The sequence below is a fragment of the Mugil cephalus genome, chromosome 12, assembly GCF_022458985.1.
Source record: "Mugil cephalus isolate CIBA_MC_2020 chromosome 12, CIBA_Mcephalus_1.1, whole genome shotgun sequence".
NCBI lineage: Eukaryota > Metazoa > Chordata > Actinopteri > Mugiliformes > Mugilidae > Mugil > Mugil cephalus.
Window position 1 is genome coordinate 17,721,914 of NC_061781.1, and position 20,494 is coordinate 17,742,407.

Genomic DNA, 20,494 nt, shown 5'->3' on the forward strand with positions numbered 1-20,494 from the left:
GAGAGTCGGGGTACACCCTGGACAGGTCACCAGTCTATTGCAGGGCTAACAGAGAGACAAACAACCATTCACACTCACACTTAGGGTCAATTTAGAATCACATATTAACCTAACAAGCATGTCTTTGGAGGCGGGAGGAAAATGGAGTATGGAGAGAAAATCCACGCAGAACATGCAAACTCCACCCAGAAACACCTGAGCCAGACTTGAATCCAGCCCTTCTTGTTGGGAGGCATCAGTGCTAGAGCCACTGGGATTTGGTTCGATACCACTCAAAATGATTCAGCCCTATCAGGACAAGCATCTTTAGTACTTTTAAAGCAACATTCTTCTGTCATGACCTGCTGCAAACGTAATGCATAGTCAGACACCAGCTTCTGGCAACGTTCCTGGGGAATCTTAGCCCATCCCTCATGGGCAAAGACCTCCAGTTCATCTATATTCTTGGGATTGTGTGCTGCAACCGCCTTTTTCAAATCTCAATAGAGATTTTCATTGGGGCTCAAGTTAGGCAACTGTGATTGGCACTCTAATATCTTTCAATGCTTCTTCTGAAACCAAGCCTTGGTGGACTCCCACGATTTCCTGATACTTGATAGGATCCATCTTGCTCTCTACACACTACAGGTTTCTATTGTCAGTGTAAGCAAAGAAGCCCCAGAGCATCACTGAGCCACCACTGCGGTTCGACATAGGCAGGGTGTTCTTTTTAGCGTATGCTTCATTCTTTGTCCTCCACAAATACCACTGGTCCATAGGCCCAAAGAGTTCTAGTTTTGTTTCATCGCTTGACAGAACAGAATCCCAAAAGTTTGGGCATGAAACCCCTTGAAAACTGAGACCTCAGTGCCTACTGCCACCAAGTCTTGCTGCAGGTCTTTTGCAGTCATTCGATGGTTTTTGACCAACTGCCTCCTCAGGAATCTGAAGTCAGCAGTTGATAGCTTCCTTTTTCTGCCATGTCCAGGTAATGCAGCCACCGTCCCTTTAACTTATGAACTATACCTCCAATTAGTGCCTTTGCTAGCTTTTTTTCTTGACTGGTGTCTAGCCCTTGGCTAATTGCAGCGCCCACAAGCAATTTGCATAAGTGTGTCTTTATGAGTCATTGTGTTCAGGCGGTTGAATAATTTTGAGAGTGCAGTAGCCATTAAAAGTGTGTTTTGTTGAATTTTGTGTTGAAAATTAATTGTGTTGAGCTATTTAAATTATTCTGGTTTGAATTGTTTACTGCAAACAGCTGCTAATTTGTAAATTTTTCCAATAATTTGAAGTGGGGGTTGGATAATTTTGATTGTAATTGTAGTTTTCTCCCAGTGTTTCCTGGCCCAATGTGTTTCTGTAGTCTCCTGGTATCCCCTAGTTTCCCAAGGATTCCCAAGGATATCTAGCTTGCCTTCCGCCCATTGTGCATTATAAGGAGTGTGTATGGTTTATTTGATGACCACCTACGTTTATACTTGGGGTTAGGTTGTGCAGCATGATCAGACAGCAGCAAGTGTGGCATCATGTGTCAGTAAGCATGAGTGCATGACGGTGGCTTCTGCAGGATATATAAGGTGGCCCATCTGCTTGTGTTGTTGATTAAATCAGTAATGTTTGCCTTCTGTCTTAGTGACAGAGACATGGACTGCTTTACTCAATGGCAGATAAAATGATGTTTACAGGCAATGAATTTATCATGTACCGCTTGTACAGTAAGTGTTTGAAGAAGCCTTTGAATGATCTGCAGGTTTTTGGCATCGTTTCCTTGCTGCAGTGAAACAGTGAAATTGCATTTGTTTGTACGTATTCCTGTATTTCTTCTGGGCTGTTTATGCTTGCAGACAGCTTTGGTGATGCATTGCTTTAAAGGTGAAGTAGTGTGACATGCTTTCTATAATAATACAGAAGATTACCACCAGAATGCCAAAAATTGCTTGTTGTTGTTACATTAGATTTTTAAGGTAAATTTTACAAGTGCACTAAGGCGTCAGCATTTTACAAGTGTTTGTCTTAAATCTTAATATTTGTTTAAGCTAATTGTTGTCTTGGTCACATATGGGCAGCACACTGATTTACATAAAAATTATAATAACAGTCACCAGTCACATTCCATTAGGGATTTACAACAGGTCCTCTGTCCAAGACCGAAACACTATCCAGATAAAGCAGTTGATGTTTTAATGGTACTTGTTTGTTGATGTGCCCATTAAAGCTTGGCGATAAAATAATAATAAAACCTGTCATTTTTTCATTTTATGTTTTGCTGTATCAGAACATTTTTTGTGTTGGTACAATGACTTGAAAAAAAGTAAAATGTATTATTCAGTAAAGGAGTTTATTTAATTAACACATTGTGAGAAGACAATACAACAACTAGTTCATATTTTATGAACTCTGTTGAAATGTTCCCAGATGGTCTCTTATTCAGCACTTTCAGACTGCAAGAAAATCATAGGAAATACAATTACTCAACACATATCATCAACATTTAAGCTAGATATGTTATTTTGTATATGAAGAAGAACCCTACTGAAATTAAGTAAAAAATCATCATATAGGCATATAAGATACCTTTCCAGCATCACGGCTCTTGACTCTCAACTTGTTGACCTGGGACTCAGCAATGTCAGCACGCTCCTGAGCTTCCTCCAGCTCATGCTGCACCTTTCTCAGTTTGGACATATGAGTATTGGCCTGCTCCTCCTGTAAAGGGGTCACATATATTTTCATAACACGAAAGGTTTATTTAAGTCATTATTGATTTGGACTACCTTTCCATATTGAAGATCACAAAACATTTCACTTACAGCCTCCTCAGACTGTCTCTTGTAAACCTTGACTTTGAGCTGCAGCTTGTCCACCAGATCCTGGAGTCTGATCACATTTTTCTTGTCCTCCTCGGTCTAAGCAAATAGCAAATGTGTTGTTTTCTGACGAAGCACAGAGACAGAAAAAAGGCAGCTTCTGATATGTTTTAGGTAAATGAGTAATTACCTGGTAGGTGAGCTCTTTCACTCTCCTCTCATATTTGCGGACTCCTTTAACAGCATCAGCTCCACGTCTCTGCTCATTTTCAACTTCAGCCTCCAGTTCACGCACCTGTGACATAGTGAAGAAGAACATTGATGAGTGAGAAAGGTGAATCATCAAATCCATATCATTGTGTACTGTGTATGATGCATACCCTGGACTCCAGTTTCTGGAGCTGCTTCTTGCCACCCTTCATGGCAAGGCTCTCAGCTTCATCCAGACGGTGCTGCAAGTCCTTGACTGTGACCTCCAGGTTCTTCTTCATCCTCTCCAGGTGAGAGCTGGTGTCCTGCTCCTTCTTCAGCTCCTCAGCCATCATGGCAGCCTGGAGTAATAAATTGTCTCTAATTAAAGTTTGAAGTGAAAATGTTCCCACCTTTCATCGAACACATTAAGGACGACTACATTTGGCAGCTGTTAGGATGTAAACTCACGTCAGTGATAGCCTTCTTAGCTTTCTCCTCAGCATTTCTGGCTTCCTGAATAGCATCATCTACCTCACCCTGAACCTGGACAAGGTCAGTTTCCAGCTTCTTCTTGGTGTTCAGAAGACTGGTGTTCTGAATATTAAAAACAGTCACAATTAATTTGATATTATTTATCATTATTGTCAAGTAAAAGAAAGATTGATTAGTTTTTGATACATTTAAGATATTTTTAAGTCACTAAAGACAAACCTGAGAATGAAGCAATCCGACACGCTCACTAGCATCAACCAATTCCTGCTCAGCCACTTTGCGTCCTCTCTCTGTCTGCTCCAGAGCAGCTCTCAGCTCCTCAATCTCAGACACCATCAGACCATTTCTGCGCTCCACCATGGCGACCTGCTCCTTCATGTCCTCCTGTCCTCTGACAGCATCATCAAGGTGCAGTTGGGCATCCTAATAACAAATAGAAACAAAGCAATAAGCATTCTGTAATACTTTTTTTTACTTTTTTTTTAACTAAATGATTCTCAAAGCTTACCTTGAGTTGTCCCTGGACATTCCTCAGTTGTTTCTGGGCCTCAGCAGCCTGTCTGTTAGCATGGCTCAGCTGAATCTCCATCTCATTCAGGTCTCCCTCCATCTTCTTCTTGACTCTCAGGGCATCATTCCTGCTCCTGACTTCAGAATCAAGAGTGCTCTGCATGGAGTCTATCACCCTCTGGCTGTTCCTCTTGATCTGCTCAATCTCCTCGTCCTTCTCTGCCAGCTTTCTGTCAATCTCTCCTTTGACCTGGTTGAGCTCAAGCTGAACACGGAGAATCTTGGCCTCCTCATGCTCCAGAGTGCCCTTAAAAATCCACACACATGCCAAAAGTTACCTTTTGATGTGACAAAATACAGACTTACTAAGATTGTATTGGTCTTGTATTCAATCGTGTGTAGTTTATGAAGTGTTAATCAAGATTTTACTTCAGCTTCCTCCAGAGCAGATTGGATTTCAGTCTTCTCAGTCTCCACAGTCTTCTTTGCTTTTTCCAGTTCATGAATACTCTTTCCAGTCTCACCAATCTGTTCAGTCAGGTCTGAGATCTCCTCTTCAGAAAAGAAAAGCATTTAGTCAGTATTGGTATGGTACGGATTTAAGGTTATCGTATGTATATCTTATATATAGTATGAAAGTTCACATACGCTGCAGGTTCTTGTTCTCTCTCTTCATGGTCTCCAGGTGATCCAGAGACTCCTCATAGGAGTTCTTTATCTTGAACAGCTCAGTGCCGAGAGAGCGAGCCTCCTTTTGAGCTCCTTCCAGCTCTGCCTGGCACTCATCATACTTTTGTTTCCATTCTGCCAGGACCTAGAAATAGATAGTGAGTGCCAATGATTGATTACTGACATCAAATTATGTTTCACCTGAAATGAGTGCTGTCTTTATTTCTTGTTACCTTATCAAAGTTCCTCTGCTTCTTGTCCAGGTTGGCAGCCAGAGCATTGGCTCTCTCCACATCTATCATGAGGTCCTCCACTTCACCCTGCAGCCTCTGCTTGGTCTTTTCCAAAGAGGCACACTTGGAGTTCACAGCCTCAATGGATTCCTCAGCATCCTGCAGGCGCTGGGCAAGCTTTTTCCTGAGAGGAAGAATATTTCAGTTAAAACCAAAACAGTTTGAATTAAAACTCATTTAGCGAATGTCCTAACAATGAAACGGTTGTCACGTACTTGGATTCCTCCAGTTCCTCAGTGCGCTGGATAGCATCAGTCTCATATTTGCTCCTCCACTGAGCCACTTCACTGTTGGCCTTGGACATTCCTCTCTGCAGCTCAGCCTTGGCTTCCTGCTCCTCCTCAAACTGCTCTCTGAGCAGATCACAGTCATGACGAGCTGACTGAACAGCATGAGCCAGGGCATTCTTAGCCTGTTGGGCATGATATTACATTTTTAACTTACTGATAAGAGGCAAAAGACTTTAACCCAGCCACTGATGAAAGATAATAACATGATGTGTAGGAAAAGGGTACCTTCACTTCCTCCTCAAGTTGTCTCTTAAGCTCTTCTATTTGCTGAGTGAATGCCTGCTTGCCCCTGGTCAGCTGAGAAACAAGAGCTTCTTTCTCCTCAAGCTGCCGAGTATGCTCACCTGAATATCAATGTATAAGTATGATGTCTTATCAAAATGATCATTACTGGTATTCATTAGTCATTTTAAATAGAGGTCACTCACCATTCTCTGTCTGAAGTCTTGCCTTCTGTGCATTAATGTCATTCAGCTGGCGGACATTCTCATCATTTTTGGCTTTGAGTTCACTCAGTTGGTCCTCAACAGTTCTGCACATTTTCTCCAAGTTACCCTACAGAAACAAAACTAATATTTGTTATGCATGTCCACAATTTTAAAGCTACTGTCTTGTAATGGAAGACAAACCAACCACTTACCTTTGCTTTGGCAACAGCCTCCATGTTGCTGGAGAGGTCATCAATCTCCATCTTGTACTCACTCTTTTCCTTCTCCAGCTTCTGCTTGACACGCTGGAGGTTGTCGATCTGCTCTCCCAGCTCTGCCACGCTGTCGGCCTGCTTCTTGCGGAGAGCTGCTGCGGTAGCTTCATGCTGCAGGGTAGACTCTTCAAGGTCACGACGCAGCTTCTGGAACTCAGCCTCACGCTTCTTGTTCATCTCAATCTGAGCTGCTGTTGCTCCACCAGCTTCCTCGAGCCTCTCACTGATCTCCTCAAGCTCCCTGGAGAGGTCAGCTCTCTGTTTCTCTACCTTCGCCCGAGCAGACCTCTCAGCCTCGATCTCCTCTTCCAGCTCCTCAATACGAGCCTGGAAATGATGAAAGAACCACCAAGAAGTTCACAGAATGTAAAGCGTTATTTGGTGTTCATTGAGTTTAATATTGTTACTGTGTTACCTGGAGTTCCTTGATCTTCTTCTGAAGCTGAGCACCAAGAGACTGTTCATCCTCAATCTTGCTGAGGAGCTGGCTGATCTCAAAGTCCTTCCTGGAAAAGGATGACAAAAACATAATCAGTGGTGTCGTTCTGTTAACACCAACACAGATTTGACCACTGTTGGGAATTTACTAATAGTGTGGGCTTACTGTTGGACAAAATTTAGTTAGTTAGTCTTCCAAGCCACTCGAATAGAATTGCCAAGAAATTGCAAAATATTGCAAAAGAACATACTTCTTGATTTTTTCCTCAGATTGCTGCTTTTCATTCTCCAGATCCATTACAGATTCCTGGGACAGTTTCAGATCTCCCTCAAGCTTCCTCTTGGCTCTCTCAAGGTCCATGCGGAGCTTCTTCTCTTGCTCCAATGAGCCCTCAAGCTAAGGAATACCAGATTAATCATGAAGATTTGTCATACTTGTTGTTGTTAATGCATTTACAGTCCAAATGTTTCAAGTCAAAACAGTTGTTTTCTTACATCGTCCACTTGCTGTTCCAGCTTGGTCTTGGCCTTGGTCAGAGTGTTGACTTTGTCTTCTTCTGCCTGGAGGTCATCCAGTGTCTGCTGATGGGCCTCTTGGAGGGCTTTCTTCTCCTTGGTCAACTTGGCAATGGACTCATCTTGAGATGCCATCTCTTCTGTCAGGTTTTTTACCTAAGTGTCAAGAGAATACGACTGAAATGTCACATGGCAACTTTTAAAAACAACCTTTAAAAAATAATTGAACAAATTAAATCTAAATGAATGGAACCTTGTTTTCTGTGGCATGCTTCTCCTTCTCCACTTTAGCCAAGGTGAGCTCCAAGTCATCAATGTCCTTCTTCAGCTCAGAGCATTCATCCTCCAACTTCCTCTTCTTGGCAGTCAGCTCAGCATTGATCTCCTCTTCATCTTCCAGTCTCTCAGTGGTCTCTTTGAGTTTCGCTTCAAGCTGGATCTTGCTCTTAATGAGCCCCTCACACCTTTCCTCTGCATCGGAGAGATTCTCAACTTCCTGAAATACAGGTGGAATAGACCATAAGATTTCTAGATAGTTTTCTAGATTGTCTTAGCTAAGCTACAGTTTAGTATGCACATATAGCCATACAAATAGAAGATGAAATAAATATGTGGCCTCAATATATAGTGTGCTCAGGTATGTTCTTTGATTTCAATTATTGCCTGTTCAGTTAATGTGATAGAGATGGACTAAAATCACATCATCGAATGTTTCCAACTTACTGCAGTCACTTGAAGCTGCAGGTCATTCTTCTCCTGTATCAGGGAAACCATCTTCTCCTCCAGTTCCTTCTTCTTGGCCAGAGCAGCAGCCAAGTCTGTCTTCATCTTGTCATAGTTCTCTTTCATCTGCTGCAACTCCTTCTCAGTCTCAGCGCTCTTCAGAAGAGGCTTGACCTTGAAATACAGATTCATCCATGGCCAGTTCTTCACATTCATGAATGAACGGATGTTGTACTGGATGCTGTAGATAGCTTCTCTAAAAATAAAGAAATAAGATGTCATAAGATGTTGTTATTGCAATGGGATCTTGTTGAAAGGAGAATGACATAAAACAGAGCAGTTGTGTATATTTCCTTGTAATCCTACCTCCTCTCCATCATTTTGACAAACTCCTTCCTCATGACATATCCTCTGGCAAGAGCCTGAGTCATGGTCACCAGAGTAGCCAGTTTTTCATCTCTCATCTCCTCAAGGCCACCCAGAAGACCAGCTTTGAAGAACACCTATGTTGTCACGACAATGAAAGAAGATGAAAGTTACTAGATACAAATGATGTGTAACACAATCTATTGACCCTGTCCAAAGAAATATACCTTTGTGTGTCCAAGCTTGTACTGAGTGTGGTCAATGTCAATGGAGCCAAGCAGCTTCTCTGAAGCTTTCTTGTTGTCAATGAACTGTCCCTCAGGGATGACACTGGCATTCAATACTTTGTATCTGCAAGAAATAATGTATCATTTGTGAGATGTTTTGTTTAATCTTTACCATCACGGTAGCGTGAAAATCATTTTGAAAAATACAGTCACCTCTGCTTGAAGTCACCATAGAGGATTCTGCTGGGGAAGCCCTTTCTGCAGATTCTGATACCCTCCAGCACACCGTTACACCTCAGCTGGTGGATGACCAAATGGTTTTCCATGAGACCTGTACATACCAAGAAGTATTATTTAAAATGCTTATTTTGTCACCATGTTACAGAAATGCAGAACGTTTGGTTGTGAACTTACCTGGGGTCTTTGATTCATTGGGAATCAGGCAACGGACAAAGTGAGGATGAGTGCTCCTTAGGTTGGTCATCAGCTTGCCCAAGTTCTCCTGTGGATCAGCATCATTACATAGTAGGTGAACATTGTTTTGATTGCAATTGAAGTGATTTTGAAATATTTTGCAAAAAATATGAAAAATGTCCTTTACATACCCTGAAAAGAGCAGACACTGTCTGGAAGGAACCACCCTTCTTCTTACCACCCTTCTTGCCGCCACCACCCTCTGTTTTCCAAAACAATGAATTTCATGAGTGAATACATTAAGCAGGAGACGTGTCTTTAGACATCTTTGTGTCTGTGTATTAATACATCTTCATGGAACACTAATCAACTTCTTCACAGTTTCATAACTCTGCACCACATATAATTACTTCCTAATGTGGTCTCGTATGTGGTTCATTATTTTGTAGCAATTCTGCTTGTTTTCTTACCCGCTTCTGCACCATGGGTAGCATACAGAAGAGCCAGCAGTTTGTTTGAAGCCTTCTGGTAGAGCTGAACAACTGAGTCATTCAGTGGGTCCTTGTTCTTGTCCAGCCAGCCAGTGATGTTGTAGTCCACTGTACCAGCATAGTGAACCAGGGAGAAGTGAGCCTCAGCCTTGCCCTTTCCAGGCTTTGGCTTCTCAAAGGCCTTAGTCTTGCCAAGATGCTGATCATGCAGCTTGTTCTTGAAAGTTGTGTCAGAGGCCTTGGGGAACATGCACTCCTCTTCAAGGATGGAGAAAATGCCCATTGGCTGAAGGGAAATTTGGTCATATTTAAAAGAATTGATCAGTTAAGAGTTAGTTAATACACATGGTTTCAGTTCTACGTGACAGATTGGTCTTACCTTCTCAATAAGCTCAATGCAGGCAGCCAAGTCCATGCCAAAGTCAATGAACTCCCACTCAATGCCTTCTTTCTTGTACTCCTCTTGCTCCAGGACAAACATGTGGTGGTTGAAGAACTGTTGCAGTTTCTCATTTGTGAAGTTGATGCAGAGCTGCTCCAAGCTGTTGAACTGTAATTACAGTAATATACTTCATTTTAAGACTAAATCATGTTGAACTTTAAAAGTGTACTGATTATATTCAGCTACTCACATCAAAGATCTCAAATCCAGCGATATCCAGCACACCAATGAAGAACTGTCTGGCCTGCTTTGTGTCCAACATCTCATTGATACGGATGACCATCCACAAGAACATTTTCTCATAGATAGACTTGCACAGAGCACTGACGGAATTGTTGACCTACAAGAATAGATTATGAATAGAATGAGTTCATATCATATTTATTTTCCAAATAACATGTAAAAATGCAAATATTTCACAGTTTTCCAAAGTATAAACTTTGTTTTCATTACCTGTGGGACAGTCTGACCTTTGGTGACCATCTCATTTCCAACTTTGACTCTTGGGTAGCACAGAGCTTTCAACATATCAGCCGAGTTCAGACCCAACAGGTAAGCGATTTTATCAGCCACTGATGGAAAGAAACATTTAGTATTTACTAAATACCACGCTATTACAGCATTAAACTTGTATGAAGGGAATGGTAATATTTTTTAAGTACCCTCAGTGCCATCAGGTTCAGCCTGCTCCTCACGCTGCTTCTGCTTGAATTTCATGTTGCCATGATGCATCACAGCTCCAGTCAGCTTGTAGATGCCCAATTTCTCCTCAGCGGTGAAGCCCAAGATATCAATGGCAGTCTGCATTCCAAATAAAACAAAATAATCAATACATATGATATTTTTCTTTGGTTAGATTATTATTATTATATTATCAAATACACAAATTGACTCTTTACATCTGTTGCAATGAACTCCTCAACGTCATCGATGCTCTTGACGGTGATTTCACCCTGACTGATCATTGGATAGTCGTAAGGGTTGGTGGTGATCAGTAGACACTCTGGAAGAACGGAGATAAAATCCATAAGATTTTCTGATGATATTGTTCTGACTTATTTCATTCCTGTTTCCACTGGTTTATTTACATACCCAGAAGCTCAGGCTGGTGGCCTGTCATCAGCTGATAGAAGATATGGTAGCTCCTCTCAGCAGATAATTGGAAGGTGACACGAGACTTCTCCAGCAGATCTAGGAATATATTCGAGAAAGAAAGAATGTAGATTAAACAATGGAGGACACTACATTTGTAAACTACTAATACCTACAGCCCCAAAACTAAATAATTCAAACTTACATGTTTCAATGTCAGCTGAAGCTAGCTTTCCAGATGAACCAAAGTGGATCCTAATGAATTTACCCTAGATAGTAAGATCCTTATTAGCATGACATAATGTGACAAGTAAAAAAGTCTCATATATTCTCAAAACTTTCCTGATATTATCACTTACAAAACGGGAGGAATTGTCATTCCTCACAGTCTTGGCATTGCCATAGGCCTCCAGCAGAGGGTTGGCTGCTACGATTTGGTCCTCAAGGGAACCCTGTAAGAGAAAATTGTAGTTACATGTGCTTGGTACATTCATGTAAACTCCCCTTGGACAAATCATTTCTAATCACTCAATTAAATGTACCTTCATTTTTCCAGGGGTTGGCTCAGTCTTCTTGGCACCAAGAGCTGCAATTGTTGCAAAGTACTGGATGACACGTTTGGTATTGACAGTCTTTCCTGCACCAGATTCTCCACTGGGATATAAGAGACACATTGTCAAGTTCCAGCTGCATTATTATAAGGTTTCTGAAGGTTTAGAACACCAGTTTGTTTAATACTCACGTAATCAGGACAGACTGGTTCTCACGATCTAAAATACAACAAACATGCTTCACATGAATCTTGTTTTCAGTTGTTTCCTCAATAATCTTCTATTTCGGTGCATTTTAACTTCTTGTTCTTATTGTATTTTCGGACTTACCAGTGAGCATGAACTGATAGGCATTGTCAGAAATAGAGAAGATGTGGGGTGGAGCCTCAATCCTCTTCTTGCCTCTGTATGCCTCAACAACCTGAGCATCGTACACGGGAAGCCACTTGTATGGATTCACAACAACGCAGAACAACCCAGAGTAGGTCTGTAAATTGAAGCAAGTTCCTGATCAACATCGCCATGTCCACATTCGACATCTGCAGGTACTTCTTTCAGATTGTAGAGTCATGAAAGCACCTTTAACAATTATTTGTCTATTCTTGATCTGTATGTTAACTCAAGTTGAAACTCACGTAGATCATCCATGAAGCATAACGCTCTTTGAGGTTATACAACACGCAAGGCTCGTTGAGGTGGGTCATCATGACCATGTCCTCAATTTTGTCGAACTTTGGAGGGTTCCTGGCATGGATGTCATCCTCTTTAACTGTTAGAGTCTGAAAAACAAATTGAGTTACGTTCATTGAATAGTTTATCAAGGAACAAATCACTGACTGAATACGACATACTAGATAAATGTTCACAGAAACTACTCACTATTCTACATCAAAAGGGTTTTTTAAATTATGTTTTAAGAACATGAAAGTAATGAATCTCACCTTTCCACTATCAGTCTCCACGGTGGCTTTGCCACCCTCTTTCTTCACCAGTTTACCCTTGAGATACATCTCATCGACATCAACCACAAAGTAGGCGGTTTTGGCATCAAAAGGAGTGGTTTGTGCCTCAATCCTCTCTCTCTCTGGCTTCCGGAGGTAAATAGCCGCCGGGCCATACTGCTCCATCTCTGCGTCTGTGCTCATGATGGCACTTTAGTCGAGACTGAAATGTCCAGAAAAATCCAGAATAGAGTTACCAGATCAACTTGACAGAGCCATTCCTTAATATCCATGATAGTCATGTAAATTGATTGATTAGTGTGACATTTTACCTCCGCTCGTTCTAAAATGTAAAGATGGCTGTAGTCTCTTTTGGAGTCTCAAGATGCTGTTAAAAGATAATTCATCATAAATGTGATTCAGTTTCACTTTATTTTTGTTATTGTTTTCATTTTAGTTAGCTGAAATTTTAATGTGAGAATTGTGTGAGAACTGACTTACATAACCAGAGATATAGCATAGACCTCTTACTTAATAACAATTTGTATGAATCATAACTTAGCACATATTTATTGAAATAGACAGACAGAATATCATAATTCAACTTAAAAGAAACTACTTTACAATGAAATTGTAAAATAGCTTTGGAACAATTTCCACACACACACAATAAGTTATTTATTCTAAAGACATTGTAGATGATGTAATGAGTAGTAAGCAAAACAAATATTAACTTTATCTAATGAGAGGACAGGAAAGAGTTATACACTTACCTGTGATGGGGTCCTATCAGTCCATGCAGAAGTCCAGAGCTGCTTCTTTTATAGAGAGTGGGAGTGCCTGGTCAGCAGCAGACACTCGCCCAGTTTGGTTATGTTCAACGTCCTGCTGATTATGTTTTTGGCAGGGTGATGCTCTGTCACTAGAATAAAAAAAGAAATACAGGATGAATTATGATATTATATAAAATAATTCGATTTTATGTGAAAAATGGACGTGACCATGAATTTAAAAATGTATTAATGCACCATGAAGCTAAACTACATTGAGTAACACTTTAAAATGTGTAGAAATTAAACTGCCATACTCAAGTGTGGAAGTGAAATTGCCACCACAGAATTATCTCTGCTCGGAAAACATAAATTGCAGAACAGAAGAAACAGCTGGTGCAATACACTATCCCAGACGCGTGTCTAAAAACATTTATTAACACCATTTCATTATTAAGAGAAAAATAAGTAGTTGTTTATGTGTGCATTGCTGCCTTAAACTATTTTGAAATGTTAGAAGCTTCCTACTTCAAAATATGGTCCACCACTGTCTCCAAGTGTATACACAGAAGTGATGGGAAATTTCTACCCCTCATTAAATAGAATATGACTCTAATAACTATAATTGTTGATTTATGAGACATAACGGTTCCAACATGCTCTGAACATTAATGCATTTTTTAAAAAATTGGGCAGCTTAGAGGGTTGCTTATGGAAAGTCTCCCAAATTCCATTAGTATTCAGTTACGGGACATTTGAATGTTTCTCATTCTCATGTCTCTCTGAAATGAAACAAAGTTCACCCTTGAAATGACACTGACATCAGAGCCACCAACACATATTCATTAAACTATAATTTGCATGCCAAATATAAATTTAGAGGCCAATGCTGAGTTTTTCTCAACATTAGTGCAGCTCAAACTCAGGATTCTTAGTGGAACAGTTATTAAATCAAAGTCTTTTTTTAAATAAATGTAAGTATTAAATCAAATTAAGTTTTTTATTGGGTCATGTCACTGGAGCTTACACCAGGCAAGGAAATATTTGTGGCCTAAAGTTACAGGATATTGGCACATCTCATACTCCTTTAATAAAACTGAAGGAAGATGAGATATATCTAAGTTCAATGTCCCATTATATTACTCCGTATATGGATGTGAAAATGGTTGCCAACCTGTCGGAGACCAGGACCAAAATAATCTCTACACAAGACAGAATGAACTTTATCCAGTTGCTACATTTGATAGGAGGTAGCAACTTTAACATCTGTTAAATAAGCTTGATTTGAGGCTCCTGCAAAATCTTGGGCATCTGATGTCCATTCTTACAGTTTTGATATCAAACCGGAGAAAACATACATGCCAATTAGAAAAACTTAACACATTTCAGCAAGTGGGCTACCAGTTTTATTCACTTTGTTGATGACTTATAAATGGACTCTTTGGAGATTTGAGCAGATGGTGTGAGGACTTAAAGTATTAAATTATTTTCCGCCTCTCCTTACAGCGTCTCTGTCATTTATTGGACGTGCTACATTGTGCTGGAAGTACTAGTGCATCACTGTGTGGGTGTTTGTGTGTATGCACTTGTACAGCTAGTTGTCTAAGAAACACATTTTTTGCTCTACTGGAGTGAGCACATTTGTCCAAAGTGAGGATGTTTTAGCCGGTCCTTACTTCTTTATTAGGCTGTTTAAGGACTAAGACTTGATCTTAGGGTAAAGGTTAAGATTACATTAGGGTAATGGGGAAGGGTTAGGGTTAGGGTTAACCACTTGAGGTTGTGCCATTTTATCAGGACAACCATTGCACAGGTTTCATTTTTGGCTTGAAATTACTAGTGGCCTGGATGCCTGGACAAAATTTAAATATCACTTTATTGAAAATTAATTACCACTGTCAGCAAAGTGTCATGTATTCCATTCCTTTGATACTTGTGACTCTGAACTGGTGGTGCTGGTTTATTTCTGCTAATGCGAATCACCATCAAGTATACAAGAGTGGCATCTTCCTAAAGTGAGTGATATTAAAGTAAGCCACATAGAAATGCCCAGGGATAGAACCTGAAGTGTCATCAAATTAATCTTGAGTGGAGTTCTGCTTCTGCTCCAAGATTCCAAGTCAAGCTTTGATTTCTTTCATGCGTGGAGTCACAGTGCAAAGACTTTCATGACTTGGCAACCCACTGTTTGCTCCTCATGAGATCCAAAATAGATCTTTGCATGATGTCAGGCAGGCCTGAGTAATTTTTTACATCCTAGGCAGAATTTGATCTTCTAAATGTAGAAGATCTTATAAATGTACATGTCCTCTCCAAAAGTATTGTTTTTATTGTTCACTGAAGACATTTGAGTTTAAAATCAAAAGATGAGTATGAGACAGGAATTGAGAATGTCTGCTTTTATTTCCTGGCATTTACATCTAGATGTGTTCAACAACTCAGGACATACAACCCTTTGTCTGAACCCACCCATTTTTAAAGTGAGCATAATTATTGGAACATGTGACTGACAGGTGTTTCTTGTTGACCAGGTGTTGCCTTTAAGGTTGATTGTTCAAATGTTAAATAGCTCTGTATGACTAGTCTACTTTTTGGCCTGGGTTGAAACCTATAAAATATGCATTTCTTATTAAAGAGGATAAACCAACATGAAGACCAGTGAGCTGTCCATGGGAGAAAAACAAGCCATTTTCAAGCGAGAAAAGAAGGAAAATCAGAGCCATTGGACAAACATTGGGCATAGCAAGCACAACAATTTGGAATATCCTGTATAAGAAAAAGACTGGTGTAATGAGCAACAGACATCAAACAGGTCGGCCAAGGAAAACAGTAGTTGTAATCCAAATGTCTTCAGGGAACAACAAAAACAAGGGAATTTGCCTTGCTGTTGCAATACTTTTGGAGGTGACTGTATGTTTAACTTGTTGGATAACAACAGATACTGTGAATCTAGGAGCTACCACTATTAAGTTTACATTTCAAGTTCAGTTTTTTTTGTACTCTATTCATTTGTATCTTATCGGTCTTTATCCTCATGTTCATATTAGAAAATAATATTTTGGGATTTGTAGGTTTAACTGCAATAACATGTTTGGAATTTAAATGTAATACAAAGCCATAAGAGCAGAATTTTCCATCATTTGAAAGACAAGCCTTTACCATGCAAATTAGTGTTGACCAATATGCCCATTAATGTATATGTCCATGCAATTTACGTCCATACTATACGGTAAGGCAGAAATCTTTTATGTCTCAACTGTATGATTTTAAATAGGGTGGACTAATTAACTTGGAGGAAAAATTCACAATTTGGCCAAACATTGACAATACACCACATTATGACCACTTGCCTAATAGTGTATATGCCCAACTTTTGCCACCTAAACAGTCCTGACTATGATGGTGGCAGCAGATCCTTGGTGTAGCAGGTCTACCTAGTAGAGCCGATAGATAGATCCTCCATGTATTAGACTTGTTTGTCCAGCACATCCCACAGACACTTGATTAAATGCTTTTTTATTTTATGGATGGAATTTTGTAAAGTCACGCCAAAATCACTTATAGCCTCCCACCTCCTATCATGCTTTTATGTCTTAACAGTTAAGGACAATTTGTACACACCAACATTGGTACAGTGTTGCCATGATGAACTGTTCTACAAGGTATTCCAGTCTAGCTGGCTGCTAATCTTTCTTCTGGATGGTTTTCTGAGCTTTAAAAACAAAAAAACAAAACAAAAAAAAAACATTCAGAAAGTACCAGAAATCAGAATAGCGATGACACTTGTCTTCTTTATTGAAAATTTAGAGAGACCACAATCAAGCAGTTCATATTTTATTAAGGCCTCCACAGAGTGATGACTCCCATTCAGCAGAATGAGACTGAGAAAAGGGGGAAAGTAATATGTGGCAATAATTAAAAATTGAAATTTTGCGGACTCCTTTAACAGCATCAGCTTCACGTCTCTGCTCATTTTCAACTTCAGCCTCCAGTTCATGCACCTGTGATAAGGTGACCAATTAGATTAATTGTGTGCTGTTTAAGATGCATACCCTGGACTCCAGTTTCTGGAACTGCTTCTTGCCACCCTTCATGGCAAGGCTCTCGGCTTCATCCAGACGGTGCTGCAAGTCCTTGACTGTGACCTCCAGGTTCTTCTTCAGCTCCTCAGCCATCATGGCAGCCTGGAGTAATGGGCATTGTATAATAACAATGCAAAACAATTATTTGATGGTATAGGGTTTTACATAAAAATTAATGTCTCATTAATAAAAACTCACATCAGTGATTGCCTTCTTAGCTTTCTCCTCAGCATTTCTTGCTTCCTGAACAGCATCATCTATCTCACCCTGAACCTGGACAAGGTCAGTTTCCAGCTTCTTCTTGGTGTTCAGAAGACTGGTGTTCTGAATATTAAAAACAGTCACAATTAATTTGATATTATTTATCATTATTGTCAAGTAAAAGAAAGATTGATTAGTTTTTGATACATTTAAGATATTTTTAAGTCACTAAAGACAAACCTGAGAATGAAGCAATCCAACACGCTCACTAGCATCAACCAATTCCTGCTCAGCCACTTTGCGTCCTCTCTCTGTCTGCTCCAGAGCAGCTCTCAGCTCCTCAATCTCAGACAGCATCAGACCATTTCTGCGCTCCACCATGGCGACCTGCTCCTTCATGTCCTCCTGTCCTCTGACAGCATCATCAAGGTGCAGTTGGGCATCCTAATAACAAATAGAAACAAAACAGTAAACATTTTGTAGTACTTTTACTTTTTTTTTTTTTAATTAAATTATTCTGAAAGCTTACCTTGAGTTGTCCCTGGACATTCCTCAGTTGTTTCTGGGCCTCAGCAGCCTGCTGTTAGCATGGCTCAGCTGAACCTCCATCTTCTTGACTTTCAGGGCATCATTCCTGCTCCTGACTCCAGAATCAACAATGGAACCATAAAAGTTAACTCAAACTGACTTTCTTCAAAATATAACTTTGGCTTAAGCTGAAAACTGACTGACTACTGGTTAAAGATCATAAGTCTCTGTCAACTTCTTTTTATACTTAAGCTTCCTCCAGAGCTGCCTGAATTTCAGTCTTCTCAGTCTCCACAGTCTTCTTTGCTTTCTACAGTTCATGAATACTCTTCCCAGTCTCACCAATCTGTTCAGTCAGGTCTGAGATCTCCTCTTCAGGAAAGAAAAGCAAAAGAAAGGATTTGGAACTAGCATTTAGTCAGTATTGGAGTGGTATGGATTTAAGATTATCGTATATATAGTATGTATATTGTATCAAAGTAATCATACTGTTCTCTCGCTTCATGGTCTCCAGGTGATCCAGAGACTCCTCATAGGAGTTCTTTATCTTGAACAGCTCAGTGCCGAGAGAGCGAGCCTCCTTTTGAGCTCCTTCCTTGAACTCTGCCTGGCCCTCCTCATACTTTTGTTTCCATTCTGCCAGGACCTAGAAATAGATAGTGAGTGCCAATGATTGATTACTGACATCAAATTATGTTTCACCTGAAATGAGTGCTGTCTTTATTTCTTGTTACCTTATCAAAGTTCCTCTGCTTCTTGTCCAGGTTGGCAGCCAGAGCATTAGCTCTCTCCACATCAATCATGAGGTCCTCCACTTCACCCTGCAGCCTCTGCTTGGTCTTCTCCAAAGAGGCGCACTTGGAGTTTACAGCCTCAATGGATTCCTCAGCATCCTGCAGGCGCTGGGCTAGCTTTTTCCTGTGAAGAAGATTCTTTTATTGGTTAAAACCAAAACAGTTTGAATTAAAACTAATTTAGCCAATTAAATAGCAACGTACTTGGATTCCTCCAGTTCCTCAGTGCGCTGGATAGCATCAGTCTCATATTTGCTCCTCCACTGAGCCACTTCACTGTTGGCCTTGGACATTGCTCTCTGCAGCTCAGCCTTGGCTTCCTGCTCCTCCTCAAACTGCTCTCTGAGCAGATCACAGTCATGGCGAGCTGACTGAACAGCATGAGCCAGGGCATTCTTGGTCTGTTGAGTGATGACTCAATATTTACTGTCATACATATCACATAAGGTACATAGCTAAATCTTAAATATGAAAAAGAAATGCTTAGTGTACCAACAATATTAAATGCTCGTGTAACTTCTACAAGATGTGTCTTTAATTGTCATTGTACTTAAGATATTATGTATTTTGGTTGTAGAGAGCCTTTAATACCTTCATTTCCTTCTCGATTTGTCTCTTAAGCTCCTCCATTTGCTGAGTGAATGTCTGCTTGCCCCTGGTCAGTTGAGAAACTGGAGCTTCTTTCTCCTCAAGCTGGCGGGAATACTCACCTGAGTAACCAAGTGTTGATGCATTATTACTAAAGATAAGTCTTGTTAATTTGATTCATTCACTTCTACATTGCAAAACAATATTCACAAACATTAAATATCATATTTGGTGAATTTGACATGAACACTTACCATTCTGTCTGAAGTCTTGCCTTCTGTGCATTAATGTCATTCAGCTGGAGGACATTCTCATCATTTTTGGCTTTGAGTTCACTCAGTTGGTCCTCAACAGTTCTACGCATTTTCTCCAAGTTGCCCTTCAGAAACAAAATGTAATGTATGTTCTACATGTCCACAAATTTAAAGCTACTGTCATGTAATGGAAGACAAACCAACCACTTACCTTTGCTTTGGCAACAGCCTCCATGTTGCTGGAGAGGTCATCAATCTCCATCTTGTACTCACTCTTTTCCTTCTCCAGCTTCTGCTTACAGATACATAACAGATCAAGTCAGCTTGTAGATGCCCAATTTCTCCTCAACGGTGAAGCCCAAGACATCAATGGCAGTCTGTATTCTAAAATGAATGATATTATCATCACCAGTGACCTGCATTTTCAATCTCAGAAGATATATGAATTGACACCTTACATCTGTTGCAATGAACCATGTTGCCATAAAATCCTCAATCTTGTCGAACTTTGGAGGATTCATGGCATGGATGTAATCTTCCTTTACGGTGACAGTCTAAACAAAACAGTTCAGTTTTACTCTGACAGTATTTTACACATTAGTTTAATAGCAATATTTTATGGGATGAATGGCATTTATTTCACTGTTTCTGTCTGGTGGACTTACTTTTCCTGTGACTGTCTCCACTGTGGCTTTTCCACCCTCTTTTTTGAGGAGTTTACCCTTGACATACATATCATCGGGATCAACCACAAAGTAGGCGGTTTTGGCATCAAATGGTGCCGTCTGAGCCTCAGTCTTCTCTCTGGCTTCCGGAGGTAAATAGCCGCTGGGCCATACTGCTCCATCTCCGCGTTTATGGTCATGATGGCACTTTATGTAGAGCTGAAAATGAAGAGATGCAGCTTAAATTACTCTGAACACATTTGGCCATAATGGTGATATATTGTGGAAGTTATGTTATTACAGATACGCCTTACCTCAGTTTATCCTAACACAGATCAGTTGATACCCAAAGATGTTTATCAAGACAGATTATGATAACAGTTATCTCAGTTTTAATATGCACAAGATGAACATTTTTTATATTTTCAAAGTATAACCAGTGAACAAAAAGTAAAATATACAGTAAAATTACA

The 20,494-nt window shown here is 40.1% G+C and overlaps 1 protein-coding gene and 1 pseudogene across 1 annotated transcript; both read right to left on the bottom strand.

Moving 5' to 3' along the window:
* Window positions 1-2,301: 2,301 nt before the first annotated feature.
* LOC125017881 (myosin heavy chain, fast skeletal muscle-like) lies at window positions 2,302-12,358 on the bottom strand. The gene is made up of 39 exons (XM_047601406.1): window positions 12,140-12,358; window positions 11,834-11,977; window positions 11,529-11,685; window positions 11,390-11,417; window positions 11,190-11,301; window positions 11,007-11,099; window positions 10,853-10,916; window positions 10,648-10,746; window positions 10,455-10,558; window positions 10,218-10,356; window positions 10,009-10,127; window positions 9,746-9,895; window positions 9,493-9,663; window positions 9,093-9,399; window positions 8,814-8,884; window positions 8,623-8,710; window positions 8,422-8,539; window positions 8,209-8,332; window positions 7,982-8,118; window positions 7,616-7,871; window positions 7,146-7,388; window positions 6,872-7,048; window positions 6,628-6,773; window positions 6,354-6,444; window positions 5,876-6,265; window positions 5,664-5,790; window positions 5,461-5,579; window positions 5,161-5,357; window positions 4,886-5,069; window positions 4,632-4,797; window positions 4,413-4,537; window positions 3,982-4,290; window positions 3,693-3,896; window positions 3,450-3,575; window positions 3,170-3,340; window positions 2,980-3,084; window positions 2,793-2,888; window positions 2,557-2,688; window positions 2,302-2,423 (listed from the first exon to the last, which is right to left on the bottom strand). The coding sequence occupies exons 1-39, from the start codon at window positions 12,341-12,343 to the stop codon at window positions 2,406-2,408; spliced, it is 5,811 nt and encodes a 1,936-aa protein (XP_047457362.1). The 5' UTR covers window positions 12,344-12,358; the 3' UTR covers window positions 2,302-2,405.
* Window positions 12,359-16,827: 4,469 nt separating this feature from the next.
* Window positions 16,828-19,423, bottom strand: LOC125017882 (annotated as a pseudogene).
* Window positions 19,424-20,494: the final 1,071 nt, after the last annotated feature.

Coding starts and splice junctions, on each gene's coding strand:
- LOC125017881 (XM_047601406.1), bottom strand. CDS start 12,343: ATGAGCACAGACGCAGAGATGGAGCAGTATGGCCCGGCGGCTATTTAC. Junction 10,128..10,217: donor TGAACCTGATGGCACTGAGG/GTACTTAAAAAA, acceptor TCTTTCCATCAG/TGGCTGATAAAATCGCTTAC. Junction 7,872..7,981: donor GTCAAAATGATGGAGAGGAG/GTAGGATTACAA, acceptor CTTTATTTTTAG/AGAAGCTATCTACAGCATCC.